At 40.5% G+C, this 16,189-nt stretch overlaps 1 protein-coding gene across 1 annotated transcript; it reads right to left on the bottom strand.

Moving 5' to 3' along the window:
- Positions 1–13,530: 13,530 nt before the first annotated feature.
- Positions 13,531–14,684, bottom strand: LOC148585887 (uncharacterized). The gene is made up of 2 exons (XM_088516810.1): positions 14,110–14,684; positions 13,531–13,957 (listed from the first exon to the last, which is right to left on the bottom strand). Exons 1-2 carry the CDS (start codon positions 14,682–14,684, stop codon positions 13,531–13,533), a joined length of 1,002 nt encoding a protein of 333 aa, XP_088372936.1.
- Between the last annotated feature and the right edge of the window lie 1,505 nt (positions 14,685–16,189).

Consider the following 16,189-nt stretch of genomic DNA (forward strand, 5'->3'; position numbering starts at 1 on the left):
TGATAGTGTTTGAGTCTGTTTGATTCATCAATAGTTTATGCCTTTCGCAATCTCCCTCAATAGTTTATACTTTATTCTTCTTCCTTTCGTTTGGATCTGCTCTAATTGAATCGAGGTCTTTTTAATGATTGCTCTCTCTCTCTTTCATCACAAAGGGTTTAGAATTTTTCATTCTCTAACACTTAAATATAAATGCAATTTTAAGGTTTTAATAATAATGAGATTTATAATTAATTATTTATTACTTAGTTTATATATATATATATATATATATATATATATATATATATATATATATACACTTGAGCTTATACGAGCTGTTCACGAGCTTAGCCGAGTCGAGCCGAGCTTGCTTCGTTTAATATTCGAGCCAGGATTTGTGTTCATGAAGTGCTTCATTTAATATTCGAGTCGAGCACGAGCCGAGCTTATGCGAGCCGAGCCCGAGCTTGCTCGCGAGACGCTTCGCTCACTTAACAGCCCTAGGTACAACACTTTTAATTTTCCCACCGGAAGATGTTCAAGTTACATCCCGAATTTCACCGTCGCCGGTAACTCAACTCCGCTACTGAACTTTACTTTGTCGTCCGTAACTTGCTTCTTGCTCATGGATGTTGTAAGTTTTAATATTACTCGCAAGTGCACAAGTCGTTTGCAATATAGCTTTTGCAAGTGCGAAGTTGAATCCATAGGGAATTGTGTTTTTAAAAACTAAATATATCTAAATTAATTAAATCCTAACCTAGTTTCAAAAGATTTTTGATTTTGAATAAAAGAAAACATAAACAACAAAAAATAAACAAATAATCAACTAAGAATGTACTAAGGTTGTGGAATCCACACCCACTAAATCAAAACAACACATTCCATGTTCATCAATATTATCTGAAGTTCTCATGAAATCTTATGTATGTCTTACTATGCTTTAAAAATTAATTAAATCATCTAATATATCCATCTAGTACACAAATCACAAAAGATATCCGGAGAAACCAAATCATCAATTGTATCCGTAAGACAAATCACAAAAAATATCAAATTTTATGTTGATAAATAAAGATCCATGCAAAACAATGGAATGAAACTCTCCTAAATTAAAGTAAAATAATTGAAACCTTAAAAACCCATAAAGTCATAATAATATTGACTTACAAAAGAGTGTTGTTGTTCTTCATCGGTGAGACTTCATCCCCAACCTTAGTTGAGAATTTATCTTCACCTGATTATGATAAATAAAACCTAAACCTAAGGAAAACTAAAACTAAAATGAAGAAAAATTGTAGAAATTCGAACTTGGTCTCCCCAACCTCATTTTCTTGAGGCTTAGTCATCTTTTTATAGGGGTTTCTAGGGTTTAAAAATCTAGAAACAGCGCTAGGCTAGGGCATATCTGGTAGACGAGTGCGCTCAAGCGCATGGCCAGTGTGCTCGATCACACTCGAGCATGTAACTTCTTCTGCGGCGCAGCACTTGGGCACTTGCAGCTTGCTGGTGGGTGTGGGGTGCGCTTGAGCACAACCCAGTCGAGATTGAGTGCAGGATGGTGCGCTCGATCCTACTTTGATGACACTTTTTCTAGCTTTCTTCCTAACTTTGTATTTTTCACTTTAAATGTACAATTTTTCCTTAGTAACCTACAAAGCACTAAAAACAAAGAACTAACATAAAATATCAGATTATAACATAGTTAAAGGATTTACAAATGTAAATTAAAGGGCTTAAATATGCAATATTTGGCACTCATTAATAGAACCGCCGTGAAATTATACAAGGACAACTACTAAGTTTGTAGAGAAAAAGATTAAAAAAGAAAGCAGACTAAAAGGATGATGATAGTACTCGTTCATAATTATTTCGTTCCACAAAATTTTAAGAAGATAGTAATTAATAAATTTAATCATTTAATTGATATCTTAACATTTTTTCTCACATGAGGGCTCAAACTCTCCCTTAAGAAGTAAAGTTTAGCAGACTAACACATGAAATATTTAATTCAAATGAGGGTGAATGATTGAGACAAGTTTTAAACTCTGGATCTTGACTCTGATACGATGTGACAATTTTAAAAAATAAAATATAAATAGATAAATAGGAGAAGTAATAGGAGAAAAATAAGAGAACATTTTTGGTAGTTCGGTGTTAGATACCAACATCCACCGCGATTTTGGCTCTGATACCATGTGACAACTTTTTTTTTTTTTCTTTTTCTTTTTTCGTAAAATGAAAGAGTCACAGCCTCTACCAGCGCTCCTAGGTTCGTCATTGATAGTAGTCTTAGGGGCTGAATATTAGAATAAATATGAGTATGAGATATTGGATCTCTTGTAATTAATTTATTATGAACGTGTGCAGTCATATCAAAAGGGGGAAACTGGGGTTTTAATAGTTGGCCCTTGGATTGAGCCAAATTGCGAAACTTCTTCTAGCCGTGAGGCTGCCTCTCGAAGTATGGACTTTTTATTTGGATGGTGAGGGCTGTAAGATTCATTGTTGAAAAAAAAAAAAAAAAAACTTTCTCAATAATTAAAAAAATGATATTAACTACTTTATCTTTCCGGCTAATTATTCACAATATTTGTATGTTCGTCCAGTTATATATGGTGATTATCCTGAGAGAATAAAATCTATATTGGGGAATCAACCGCCAAAATCATAGAAGCTCAATCCAAGTTGCTAAAAGAGTTCAGTGATTTTCTTGGTGTACACTATTATTTCGCAGGTTACGCAGAAACCGTTCCCTCAGCAAACGGTGTCAACGTCACTTTTTGGACTGATATGAAATCCAATATCACTAATGTAAACACACACATAAACTCTCTGTCCCTTCAGTATTAGTATCAGGATTTTCTCCATTTCATTTTCAGTATAAATCTCTTGATTAGTATAAATCACATTCGGTTTCACCGATGCCTTAATAAGGCTAGGTCAAACTATGGCTTAATCAGTACTCACCTTTTAGGCTCATCCTTTCCCAATGGGTAGCTATAACTATCATGCCTAGACAAATTCGCCACTATGGTCACCCTAATTACAATTTTTTGTCAATGTAGCACAAAACATTAAACAATTTTTAGACAGAAAGTATGAGTATTGTTAATTCATATTAACAATACAAAACATAAAATTCAAACAAAAACACACTATATTCTTATTAAAGAAAAACATACATAGAAAATATAAATTGAAAAAAAGAAAAACATATGAACACGCAAATAATAACTCTTTCCAGACATTTTGAATACTCTTTGACAACTTAACCTTTCAAGCTTAGAAAAATAATAACTTTTTCAATTTAATTCCAAATGACATGAAATTTGACTTAAAATTTTCTTTACTCAAAGCCTATAACATATTCAAAAATCATTGCAAGTGAAAACTTTTTAATACCTCAAATGTTTCCTAAAACTTTTTAATACCTTTCACACGTCACGTATGTGTGAAACTTGTTTTCAAAACAGCAACCAAACATTGAATTTAAAATAAGCGGATATTGAACACCCATTCAAAACTATTTATATAAGAGAGCTTGAAGCTATCAAGCATTAAACACCAAAGGGAAAATTACACTTTACCCCCGAAAGTTGACAGCGTTTTTCAATTCGATCCATAAAGTTTCAATTTTTGCAATCCACCCTCCCCCCCGGCCCCCCAAAGTTTCAATTTTTGGCAATTTGACCATTCCGTCAGTCAAAGCCGTTTTGATTGGCAAAACAGTGATCACGTACGACGCACGTGATTACTGTTGAACCTTTTTTTTTTTTTTCCCAAAATGCCCCCATCCCTATTCTCTCTCTCTCTCTCTCTTCGTTCGATTTATCCATGTTCTCTCTCTATTTGATCATTTAGGGATTTTCGTTGCTAGTCCAGAGATTTATGCAGATTTGATCGCAAAGATCCATGATTTCTCTGCCGCAGAGATACTAGACTCTCCTTCAATTCCATTAATATAGAGTAGATGACCAAACCCATTATAATGAATCAACCCATGCAATAGATGGGTTTGAAGATAAAAAAAAACACCCTTTTGCTGAAGCCTTTGAATTGAGCCACCAATCACCTTGCTGAAAACGTGAAAATCACTCTCAACGAGTTCAGATAAAATAGAAAATTCCCAAAAAGAATAAAAGAATAAAAAAAAAAAAAAAAGAACCACTTTTTGTCTACTGCAATCCCATGGTTGAGATGACTGCAATGTTTGTGTTTTGATTTTGCTGTGATGGCAAGCTTGATATAGTGGTTCCTTCTTTTGTTCATTATCTTGAGGTTCTAGAAGGATCTGATGGAAACAAAATGCCAGGTACCAATTTGTGAAGAATCTCGGTGAAGAGGGAAGGCAAAGGGAGAAGCAATAGGGATGGGGGCATTTTGGGAAAAAAAAGTCCAACAGTGATCACATGCGTCGCATGTGATCACTATTCCGTCAATCAAAACAGCTTTGACTGCCGGAATTGCCGAATTGCAAAAATGAAACTTTGGGGGGATGGATTGCAAAAATTGAAATTTTGGAGATCGAATTGAAAAATGCTGCCAACTTTAAGGGGATAAAGTGTAATTTTCCCAACAACAAACATAGATATGGAAGTTCATCAAGGTCCTTAATTACCTATTTTGCCTCCTAGCCTTGGCCTTGGCCTCCTTGTGTATTATAAGTGTAGAACCGAGTAATTATTCCATACCTTTCAATCGAAGCAGTTTTCCTGCAGATTTTATATTTGAAACTGCTTTAGTTGCTTACATGGTATGTATACATACATGCACTACTTTAAAGCTTCATTTAGCACTCATTAGGGAATGGGTTGACTTTACAAGCTTCTTCGACAACATATTAATTCAATGATCTACATTCTTCTTCGACGACATTAATTCCATGGTATTGAGAAGTGTGGGCACGACAGCTGAAGATATTTCATTGGGAAGACGACACAAGGCTGTAGAAGGTTTTAGAATGTCTTGGTTTCTATTATCTTTCAATTAGTGGGTTGAACGGTGGAGATGAAGGTAGACTCACAGCTGAGATGGTGCTTTGGAAATACTTCATTTATATGGGCTTCTTTTGTTTTTTTGTTAAAAAAATAAAAAATCATTTTTATGGGCTTGATATTTTTTAAAAGCTTTTCATGAGCTTTTTAAAATGGGCTTAATCAAATTTTTTTTTGACTAAATACACATATAAATTGTAATATGAAAATACAAGTTTTGAGGGACCAGGATCACCGGCCCAAGCACAAGGCCCGGGGTACGGCCACTATAGCTAGTCCATCCTTCCCAGGATAGTTGGCCCAGCCCCAAGACCCAGGACACGATCACTGTAGTTGGCCCTCCCTCCTCAAGACAACCGGCCCAGCTCCAAGATCTAGGATATGATCACTGTAACGCCCCGAAAATTAGCTTTGGCTAACCTGTCTGGGTTACTGGCAATTAGCCCATTTAAACCAACTTGTGGCTAAATGAGGAATCTCCCCTCTAAGCATTATCAGAGTTAATGCATATGAAGATGATATAAATCTGAGAAAACTATTAAATCATGAAATGGACAAGTATATTTCTCGAAATTAAGACATGGAGCAACTAACAGTAATACTAAACAAACCCGGTAACCTTTAAAGCAAAGTCTTTAGTGGCAGCTGTGCGACCCTTGGGTTCTAGCAATAGATTTCCTAGAAAGGTAATAATAGCGTAAGCCTAACGACTTAATAAGTAAACTTTACAATTAGGTGTGACATAAGCCCATTTAAGCAGAAATAAACGTGCAGTTTTAGTAAACATTAAAAATGGGTGTTTTCTTCGTTAATACACCATAAAAGTATTGTTTGGTTAATAAAAGAGTGGTGTATTACAAGCGGCAATTGCCTAAGAATTTTGATACAGGAAAAACTAATGCTTTATAGGTCATAACTCTCATATATGGTCTACCCGAGATATTACCCATTCTTAGCAGGGTTGGCGTTGTCCCAAATGACCTGTAATACAACATCGGTGCCTCGGATATTGTACGCTACCGTCCATCCCATTAGTGGCACGACCAAGTCCGACTTCGGGTGGCCCGCACCACTAATGATGTACGTCATATAATAATCAACCATTAGGGGATGGTTGCCGAATCACGAAACAACCATTGGATCTAAAGCACATATAATAACACACGCAATTGACCATAAAATGAAGTCTATATAGTAAGTCAATGGCCATTATACCGCACGTACTGGTGTACCATGTCATACAATGCATCTTAACATCCAATTAATAAAGCAGTTACCAAGTAGTTACAAAATGTAGACATGCTCAAATCATACTCGTGGTCAGTCAACTGACATATCTCATGTTTTTAAGGAAAGAGTTCGTAAGGGTTTACTTACCTCATACGCTCGCTTGAATCCTCCGACATTGCTAAATCCTGCTATAACGAAATACGACATGTCATTATGCGCAGTTTTAGAGGATCCTTACGTGCAAGATACTAAACCTTATCTATCAAAAGGATTGCAAGACTCGAAAACACACGAGAGTGATGCTTAAGGACAAATGCCTGGCTTCTTGACCGTACGTCCGGGCTCAAGAGCGTACGTCTGGTCAATGAGTAAGGCAATTCGGTAAAAGCTCCAAACTATGTTTTATGGTTTCTATAAAACATATAGGCTATCATATCTCCTCCTAGGCTATTAAACAAACACATGCATCGTAAAAAAACTCAACATCACGCAATACAAGGAATCAAAGAAACTTTTAAAACTCTTTTGGAAGCATTTCTTGATTTTGTAAGAAAAAGGTTGAAGAACTTTAACATGGTGCCTGTTAGAACACAGTTTTTCGATGGATGATGTGGCACAATTTCTGGGCTGCACAACGGTGTCTAAGGACAGGTCGGTCGTTGCACTACGGTGTCTGAGGATGGGTCGGTCTGATAAACAAGAGCAAACAATAGGGTTAGAGTCCCCAATGGTTTCCCGGCGAGGATACTCCAATGCCTAAGTCAGTAATCAGAGAAGCAAGATGTAAACAACACAGAGCTTAGATAGCAAAAGTTGCAATTACCTTAGTATTGATAAATGACTTGTATTTATAGGCATGAGTGAAGTTTGATTTTCCATATGTTTAGGGATCTTATCCCTCAATATCTGCTGTGCAAACTTTTGAAAAGTGGGATAGTGTTTGTCAGCTATTCCGTGATCTTAGTAGCCTAAGATCAGGGGATAAATATTATAGCCTTTGTGCGATGTTAAGTCAGAATGTTCGAGTTGGACTCGGTCATCTACATTAGCTTGGAAGCTAACTGACGTATCTTGATCGACATAGATAACCTGAATAGCGGAGGACCAATCATGTCTCTATGATGGAATCACCAATGCACCCTTTGGTCTTTGACTATCTTGGCCCATGAGTAATGCCTCAAGCTAGGAGCCTAAGACCTCCTTAGGCTAAGTCGACCGAGAGCTCAATCACCCAGTATTATATAGAGCTTTAGGCAGAAAGTTCGTTGGGCCTTCTCGTACTGATCAATGACCCAACAGTTACCCCCAAATTTCCTGATCTAGATGACTGGAAATTTTTGTGTTCTCCAAAGATGGATCGGTTCCCTGATGTTCGGTACTTGGTGATCGTATGCCTGAGATTCCGAGAAAGAACCTTAATTTTGGCTTTGGATTTTGGCAGGACTTTTCCCGCTTATTTATTTATTTTTTGCTGAGATGCTCGAATTATCTGAAGATTCGTTGGTTCCCTTACCTGTCGATCCAGATGAGCGATCATAAGTCCACATGTCGGCCTTGGATTGGCTACCTCCCGAGTCACCACACGTTATGATAAGACGCGCCTGTTGCGACTTTTAATGCGCGCAATCCCAAGGCGTCTTCTAGGGTTTCGATGCACCGACGTCTCTACGTCTTCTCAGATTCTTAGTTTCTCGAACCTTTCATTTCCTCAGACTCTTCGTCGCCTCAGACTTATTATAAAAAGAGTTGCTATGCGTTGATTCTATGTTTCATCTTCTGGCCTTTCAAAGCACCATTATCACATACGAAGTTCTGCAATTTTTTTATCCTCCCATTTGGTTTGCTTTCATCCTGATTTTTCTTCTCAATACTTCTTTCTTCAGGTTGTGTTTTTCAGGGTTTCGGTCAATCGAACCCTTTTTCTTCCATCCTGCGAACCATTTGTTCATCCTGACAGTCCAGTTGTCAGGTATTTAGATCTATTATTACCATTCATTGAACCTGCAGTTGACCATCTCTGACTGTCGGTGACTTAATTACTGATACACCACTCTTATCCTTGCATTCCTCGATCTTTATACCCAGAGTTTCTTTTCCTTATGGGTGACGGAGAAGGTTCTGGCTTGGATGGTGGGGGTTCTTACCCTACTATGTGGAAGGTTGCCTTATCATCGAAAGATGAAAGGCGGATTAGACTGGATTGCTACATACCGAAGTCGGTATCGCTTCGGTTTGACGATGACCAACAAGGCGCCATAGTGAGTGCCAAGGAGCACGATGTCTGCCTGTACGAGAAGATGTTCCGTGCAGGTGATAAGTGCTAAAATATTCATATTTTCAGCCCTTAATTTGCATGTTTTAATCCTTTGGTTTTAGTTAATTAGGCAATTTTACTTCATTTTTGTATTTTCTTTGTTTTTTAGGCTTTTAGAAGAAAAGAAAGCATTTCTGAAAGAATTACAAGCTTAAAGGGCAAATTGGGAAAACCTAGAAGATATGATTGAGCTTAGCCAATCATGGTTAAAGCTTAATCAAATAGAGGAAAGGATAAATTCGGAATTTCTCACATTGAAGTCAAATCGGATTGGATGTAAAATTGGATTCTGAACATGTCTCGGTATTTTGACCATAATTTTCAGCTCAAATATCCGATTGAGGTGATTCAAGTGGCAATGGAAATCTAACTCAAAATGATACAATTAATTGTGAAGTAGCATTTCCCTAATTCAGAGCGTCGCAAGGCCAAAATCGCGCCACAAATTAAGACCACAATTCTGGGCGAATCCTACTCCGATTTGGACTTGGGTTTTCTTTATCCTAATTAGACTTGTACTTAAAACTCCGAATTTCTTAGGATTACTAGGGCTTCTAGGACTCTCCTAAGCTCTATAAATAGACCCCTAAGCCTCACAATTTAGAGCATCGAAAGATCCTTGGAAGAGGCACAACTTGGGGAGAGGGATTGGCGGCTACTTCTAGGAGCGGTTTTTGGTTCTTTCTTTCCCTTCTCTTTTCTTTTTATTTTAATTATGTGTAACTAACTCTTAAGGAGGGCTAGATTGAAGCCCTAATTATGTTTATTTAATATTTCAATATTGGCGCCTTTGTGATAATCATATTGTGTTATTTAACTTGATTAATACCTGTTTTCATGAATTCCTCATATATGTCTGTTTGGCCAACATATGCATGTGGTATGGACTAGTTAGTTAAATCAATTTGGATGACCGAGTCCTGGGTTTAACATAAGTAACAAAAGTAATTCACACTGGATTCTTAGGTTAATCAACATGGGGAACCGGGAGTAGACACCTATGCCCTAGGCTTCATGTGTTTGTCGATTTTTACAGATTTATGCTTTCTTAAAAAATAACTTAGTAGACACCCATGCTAAATCCTTTAAGAAAGAAAAAAATTAGAGTAGACACCCATGCCTAATTCGTTGCTTAGGGAAATCAATAGATTAAGGAGTAGACACTCATGTCCTTAGGTTGACAAACATTAAGTATTCATAATATGATTGGATCATTGACATATTTTTATATTATCTAAGCATGATTAGTGGTGGATATTAAAGCCCTACCTTTACCTTTGCCTTTACCTTTACTTTATCTTTATATCTTTTATTTCTTTTTCTCAAGATCAAATCTGTGACAATTTGACATTTTAATTAATTCGAAACAAAATCACAATCCTTGTGGGATCGACCTCGTACTTGCTGCACTATACTATTGTTTGGATCTTGTGCACTTGCGAGTTAAAACGTACTAAATATTATCTATTAATTTAGGTAGTATTTGGCACGACAACAGGCCTTAGATTACCATTCCCGAGAATCGTTCGGGAACTACTGAGCTATTTGAATGTAGCTTCTCACCAAATCGTCCCCAACGCTTGGAGGATGTTTTTTGGCTGCGTAATTTTGTGGCCAACGGCCCTAGGGGACGGGCATTCCCTGACTATTAGGAAATTTTTGTTAGCATATAGGTTCACCAGAAACCCAAAGACGGAGGTACTTTATAACTTTCAGGCCCGACGGGCAAATTGGTATTATTTGAAAAAACTCTTACTAGTAACCGAGCATGGAAGAATAAATTTTTCTTTGCTCGGGGACAGTGGGAATTTGCCCCTTTGGAGAAAGTGGAAGGTCCGAGGGTTCCTCGGGAAACAACTTTTCCAGCGAATGATGCGAGTCTTGAACCGGAGCTATCTTCGGAGGAGCATGTTCGGGTGAACACAGTTATCTCTTAGGCTCTGGACATGAGGAGGCCACCTTGTTGAAGAACTTGGTAACTACGGCCAAGTTGAGATATCATCTGTATGCTCCCTAGTCTATCCTCGACAAACCCAAGAAATCGAGGGAAGTGATGCTCGAGGTTGCACAGAAACAAACTGTCTCAGGGGGTCGAGCACCTGGAGTTGTGAGACAGACTCCTGCGATAGAGGGTGCGATGCCCGAGGTTGCAACGAGACCTCGTCCTGTTGGGGAAGAGTTGGTCGCAAGGCCGATGAAGAAGCATGTGAAGAGGACGCCTGTGCAGAAGAAGCATCCGAGAGATGATCCTTCAAAGACTCCTGCTTTGGCGCATAAAGATCTTGAGGCGGAGCAGCTGTTTCTCAAAAAAGTCAAAGTGACCAAGCCGATAAGGTCACCCAATGCTGTTGATACAGGCAAGCAGAAGGTTGTCCAACTCTTGGTAGCCCGAAGGAAGGAAGGTTTTAAACCGGTCATCCGTCCAGCCAGCGTATACTGCTGGCCTATTTCCTCTGTTCCTCCTTCGGTGACTCCTCTAGCCGGGCCTGACGACGCTCCGACTCCCGTAATTCCTGTCGATTCGATTACTCCAGTTCATTTTGGTCCCAACATTAATTGTATCCTACAGGAGGTTGTGATGGACGTGTACTCGGATTCCTCGGTTGGGAATGAGAACGAAAGATCCAATCCTGTAATTCCCGTGGCCGAGCTGGTGAGACCGTCAATTACTGAGGCAAATGAGGTACAAGCTGATGCCAGCTCGCAGGCACCTTGTCCGAGCACCTCTAGAGCTGTAACCGCTCCTGGTGCTCAGGAGTTTGCGGCTAAAGGTGATTCTACCACGGATTGTTCTAGGGTACAACCCTCCGGCGTCGACTGGTCGGTAGGCCACCCCTTACCAATCTCGGGGCTGATCTCTTGTGGAACCCTTTCTCTGCACTGGTGGCTTTGGTACCCCACGACCGATTTTCTGGGCAGCGTGATCACTCAACTCGAGGGATGGTAGAGGCATGCCTCTACTATCAGTTTGTAATAAGTACCTCATATTTTTGTTTTTGTTTTGTAGTGTTTCATCTATATACTAATCCCTTTTTGTTTCAGAGCCTCATGAGGTCGATGTTACTCTATTGCGATTTCATGAAAGCTGTGCGAAATTCGGTCGAGGAATCCGACAATTTGAAAGCTAAAGTCGTGGAGATGGAACAAAAGCTGTCGGAGTCTGAGGCTGAGAATATAAGGTTGAGGGGAGTCATCTCTCAACAGAATGCGGAATTATTGGCTGCCGGTCAGTAGCAATCTTTGATTTAGACAGAAGCTGCCGAGGCCGAGATTGCTCGGGCCGCTATAGGTAAAAAATTCTCGATTTTAACTGCCGAGGTAGAAGCTCTCCGGGCAGATAATGGTCGCCTTTTTGAAGAAAATTCCAAAATGAAGGTGGATCAGGATCAGCTCGAGAAGAGAATTGTTGAGGTTCTGAGGCATGTCAGGGAAGCTCAGGCCAAGAGAGATATTCAAAGGAATTTGGCCATGGAGGCTCGCTCGGCTCAGACTGTGGCCGAGGAGAGAAGAAATTTCTTCAAGGATAAGTTCAAGAAATTTGAGTCCCAGCTGAGGGAAGCCAATGATTGAGCCCAAAAATTTGAGAAGCAATTGTAGTTCGCCGCCTGGACTCGCGACAATGCTTGGCTGAATGGGATTAATTTCGGGTTTGAAACCTTCCGAGCTTGGGCCCAGCATCCTTCTTGCTCCGTGGACCTTAACAAAGTGGAGGCTGATGATCTACCATTCACTGATGAAGACTTGGAAGGGATTATCTCTCTCGGATAGGAGCAAATGCCTGATGCAAAGGGGATTTTCGAATTCGGCTTCACTCTTGAGGAAAGCCAGCCTTCAAACTAGGATCAAGCCGTGGAGCCCCATGTCCCTGTTGATGCACCTGCTGCTGTTGAGATCCCTAAGCCAACCAACCCAAAGGGGGTTTAGCTTGTAATTTCCAACTGCTTGTATATATTTTTGATGTAGACAATTGTTCATTTTTCTTGTCTTTCTATACAATCAGCAGATTACTTCTTCGGATTCCCCTGCATACTCCTCGGCTAATGCAATCCGAGCAAGATGGTCTGCTTTCTCATTTTCTTCCTTTGGGATTTTCACAATGCAGAACTTTTTGAAAGAGCTTTGAATGTCTTGTACCTTTGACAGGTACAGCTTCATTTTAACTCCCTTTGCTTCAAATTCCCCTTGTATGTGCCCAACAATTACTTGAGAGTCGCTTCGTACCTCAATGAATTCAGCTCCCATTTCTCGAGCTAGGCCTAGTCCCGCTATCACGGCCTTGTATTCGGCTTCATTGTTGGTAGTTTTGAATTCCAATCTTATGGAACAATGCAGCTCTTCTCCTTTTGGGGTGATTAGTACTAACCTAGCTCTGCTGTGTCTTCTTATGGATGATCCATCCACATAATCTACCCAGGTTTCATCCCTCGGCCATTGTGTAGCGTCTGGTAAGTTTGTAAATTCTGCCAGAAAGTCTGCTAATGCTTGACCCTTGATTGAGTTTCGAGGAAAGAATTCTATATCAAACTCTCCAAGTTCTATTGCCCAGTTAGCCAGTCTTTCGGACAAATCCAGTTTGCGAAGTACCGTCTTGAAAGGGTATTCAGTAAGAACCCTTATTGTGTGAGCTTGAAAATATGACCGAAGTTTCCTCGATGCAATGGTTAGAGCGAAAGCCAGCTTCTCCATCTGAGGATATCTCTCCTCGGCCCCTTTCAAAGCTCGGCTGATAAAGTATACAAGTTTCTGTACTCCCTCTTCCTCTCGTATAAGGGTTGCACTGATTGCTGTTGAAGAGACAGCCAAGTACAAATACAATACTTCTCATGGGACTGTTTGGCTAAGCAAAGGTGAGCTAACTAAATACTTCTTCAGTGCCCCAAAAGCTTCCTCGCACTCATCGGACCACTCAAAGGCTTTCCTTAGGATTTTAAAGAATGGTAGACACTTATCGGTGGATTGAGAGATGAACTGGTTCAGTGCTGCTATTCTGCCCGTCAATTGTTGAAGCTATTTTGTATTCTTCAGAGACTGCATATCCAAAACTGCTTGGATCTTCTCCAGGTTAGCTTCAATTCCTCGGTTTGACACCATATAGCCGAGGAATTTTCCTGAGGACACTCTGAACGCACACTTTGCAGGATTCAGCTTCATCTCATACCTTTTCAACGTTTCGAACGTTTCATGTAGGTCAGCTGTATGGTGTTGTGGCAACGTGCTTTTAACCAACATGTCATCTACGTACACTTCCATGTTCCGCCCGATATGCTCTCGGAACATCTTGTTTACCAATCTCTGGTATGTCGCCTCTGCATTCTTGAGATCGAAGGCCATGACCTTATAGCAATACAAGCCTCGGTCGGTAATGAATGCAGTCTTCTCCCTATCTTCAGTGTGCATGTAGATCTGGTTGTAACTAGAAAAAGCATCCATAAACCTAAGTAAGCCGTACCCAGATGTTCAATCAATCAGGGCATCAATGCGGGGAAGAGGGAAGCTATCTTTTGGACAAGCATTGTTGAGGTCGGTGAAGTCTACACACATTCTCCACTTTCGTTGGACTTTTTAACCAATACTACATTGGCTAACCAATCGGGATAGTGTACTTCTTCTATAAACCAAGCTCTATGCAACTTCTCCACCTCCTCGGATATCGCCATGTTTTGCTTATGAGCAAACTTCCTTCTTTTTTGCTTTACTAGTTTTATGCTGGGATCCACGTTGAGCTGGTGGAGTATTTCTTCGGAGTTGATACCAGGCATGTCTTCTTGCGTCCATGCAAACACCTCCAAATTTGTTTTCAGAAAAGTGACGAGGCTTTCTCGGACCTCCGAGGAGAGTTGAGAACCGATCTTCACCACTTTGTTGTTTGCTACAACCACATCTTCTAATGCCTCTGCAGGTTCGCCCTTTGATTCACCTTCCTTTCCACTTCTCACGGTACTCACCATCAAAGGTGTAACTTCCAACGGTTTCTTCAGGGAAGTGATATAACACTTCCTTGCTGCAATTTGGTCTCCCTTAACTTCTCCGACTCCTTCCTCTGTTGGGAACTTCATCTTCAAATAGTAGGTTGAATTTACCGCTTTGAACTTATTCAAGGTTGGCCGACCAATTATTGCGTTGTAGGCTGACGCTTGGTAGACTACTAAGAAATCCACCATAACAGTTGATTACCTGGGAGCTGTTCCTGCTGTCACAAGAAGTAAAATAATTCCAATAGGTTGGACTTGCTCTCTCGAAAATCCAACCAATGGAGAGCTAAACGGGTCAATCCTGCTATGGTCAATGCCCATCTGTTTGAAAACTGGCCAATAAAGGATGTCAGCCGAGCTTCCATTATCTACCAAAATTCGGTGGAGCAAATGGTTGGCCACGGTCACTGTTACCACCAATGCATCATCATGAGGCATCATTACCCCATTTGCATCCTCGTCGGTGAATGATAAGACCATGGGTTCTCGTTTCAAGGTCTTGGCCGGCCTTTCAGGGAAGAGAACCTGCTCGGTCTGCACCTTTCGGGCATGGGTTCTTCTTGTTGAGTTAGACTCCCCTACACCAGCTATTCCTTCCGAAATGGTTAAGATTTCTCCAACCACCTCATGATTCCGAGGTGGGGGTCGAGCATCCCTATCATTCCTCGGCTCCGCTTGCCGATTGTGTGCCGGTTCGATATACCGCTCATTCCTCATACCAACATCATACCTTGGCCTCTAGTCTCGGCCTTCGGCAACTTCTCGATTCCCCTCAAATGGTAGGGGTTACTGGTAGTCTCTTCCTCGATCTCTCTCGTCTGCCAGGAACCTCACCAATCTGCCATTCTTTATGAAGGACTCTATCTCTTGGCGAAGAGATACACACTCTTCCTTCAAGTGTCCAACTTCATTGTGGTACTGGCAAAACTTAGTACGGTCTCACTTCGAAGTGGGACCCTTCATTCTTGTTGGCCATTTGAAGTCGGGGTCCCTTCTAATCTCCATTAACACCTCAGTCATACTGGCGTTCAATGGAGTAAATTTGCTAAGCTTCCGCTGTGAGTCATTCCTTGGCTTGGGAGCTAAGCTATCCGGCCACTTTGATGCTTTCTCCTACTTCTTCCCGGACTTTACTGGTGGCACTCTTGCGTCATTCTTCTCTCGATGAGTCTCTTTTCACTTGGTCTCCTCTTGTCGAGTAGCCTTCTCTTAGGACTTCATCAGAGCCGCCATAGCTTCTTCTTGATTGATATACTCCTTGGCTTTATTTATAAAGTGACGAAGAGTTATCATTGTTGCTTTCTTTGATAATTCGGCCATCAATGGCCCTTCGGCTCTTACCCCATGCATCAGTGCATCGAGTACCGTCTGCTCATTCGGATTCTCTACTGTCAACTTCTCTTTATTGAATCTGAGCATGAAGTCTTTCAGGGATTCATCCTTCCTTTGAACGAAAGTGAGGAGGTAAAATGAGCTTTTCTTCCTTTTCTGAGTAGCCAGGAACTGACTAAGGAAGAGGCAGGCCAGGGATTTGAAGTTATCTACAGATTTAGCTAGAAGCCTTGCGAACCATTCCAGAGCTGCTCCTGTTAGAGTTAGCGGAAACGCCCGGCATATGATCTTATTTGGGGGGCCATGAAGAATGAAGTGTGCTCGGAGGCCTTCCATGTGCTCACCAGGGTCTCCGTTGCCGT

The sequence above is a fragment of the Corylus avellana genome, chromosome 5, assembly GCF_965113065.1.
Source record: "Corylus avellana chromosome 5, dhCorAvel1.hap1.2, whole genome shotgun sequence".
NCBI lineage: Eukaryota > Viridiplantae > Streptophyta > Magnoliopsida > Fagales > Betulaceae > Corylus > Corylus avellana.

Excerpts from the sequence above, each read along its gene's own strand:
- LOC148585887 (XM_088516810.1), bottom strand. The coding sequence starts at position 14,684 with ATGGTGGATTTCTTAGTAGTCTACCAAGCGTCAGCCTACAACGCAATA. Across the intron at positions 13,958-14,109 it reads GAAGTACACTATCCCGATTG|GTTTATGGATGCTTTTTCTA; the intron begins GTTAGCCAATGT and ends CGGCTTACTTAG.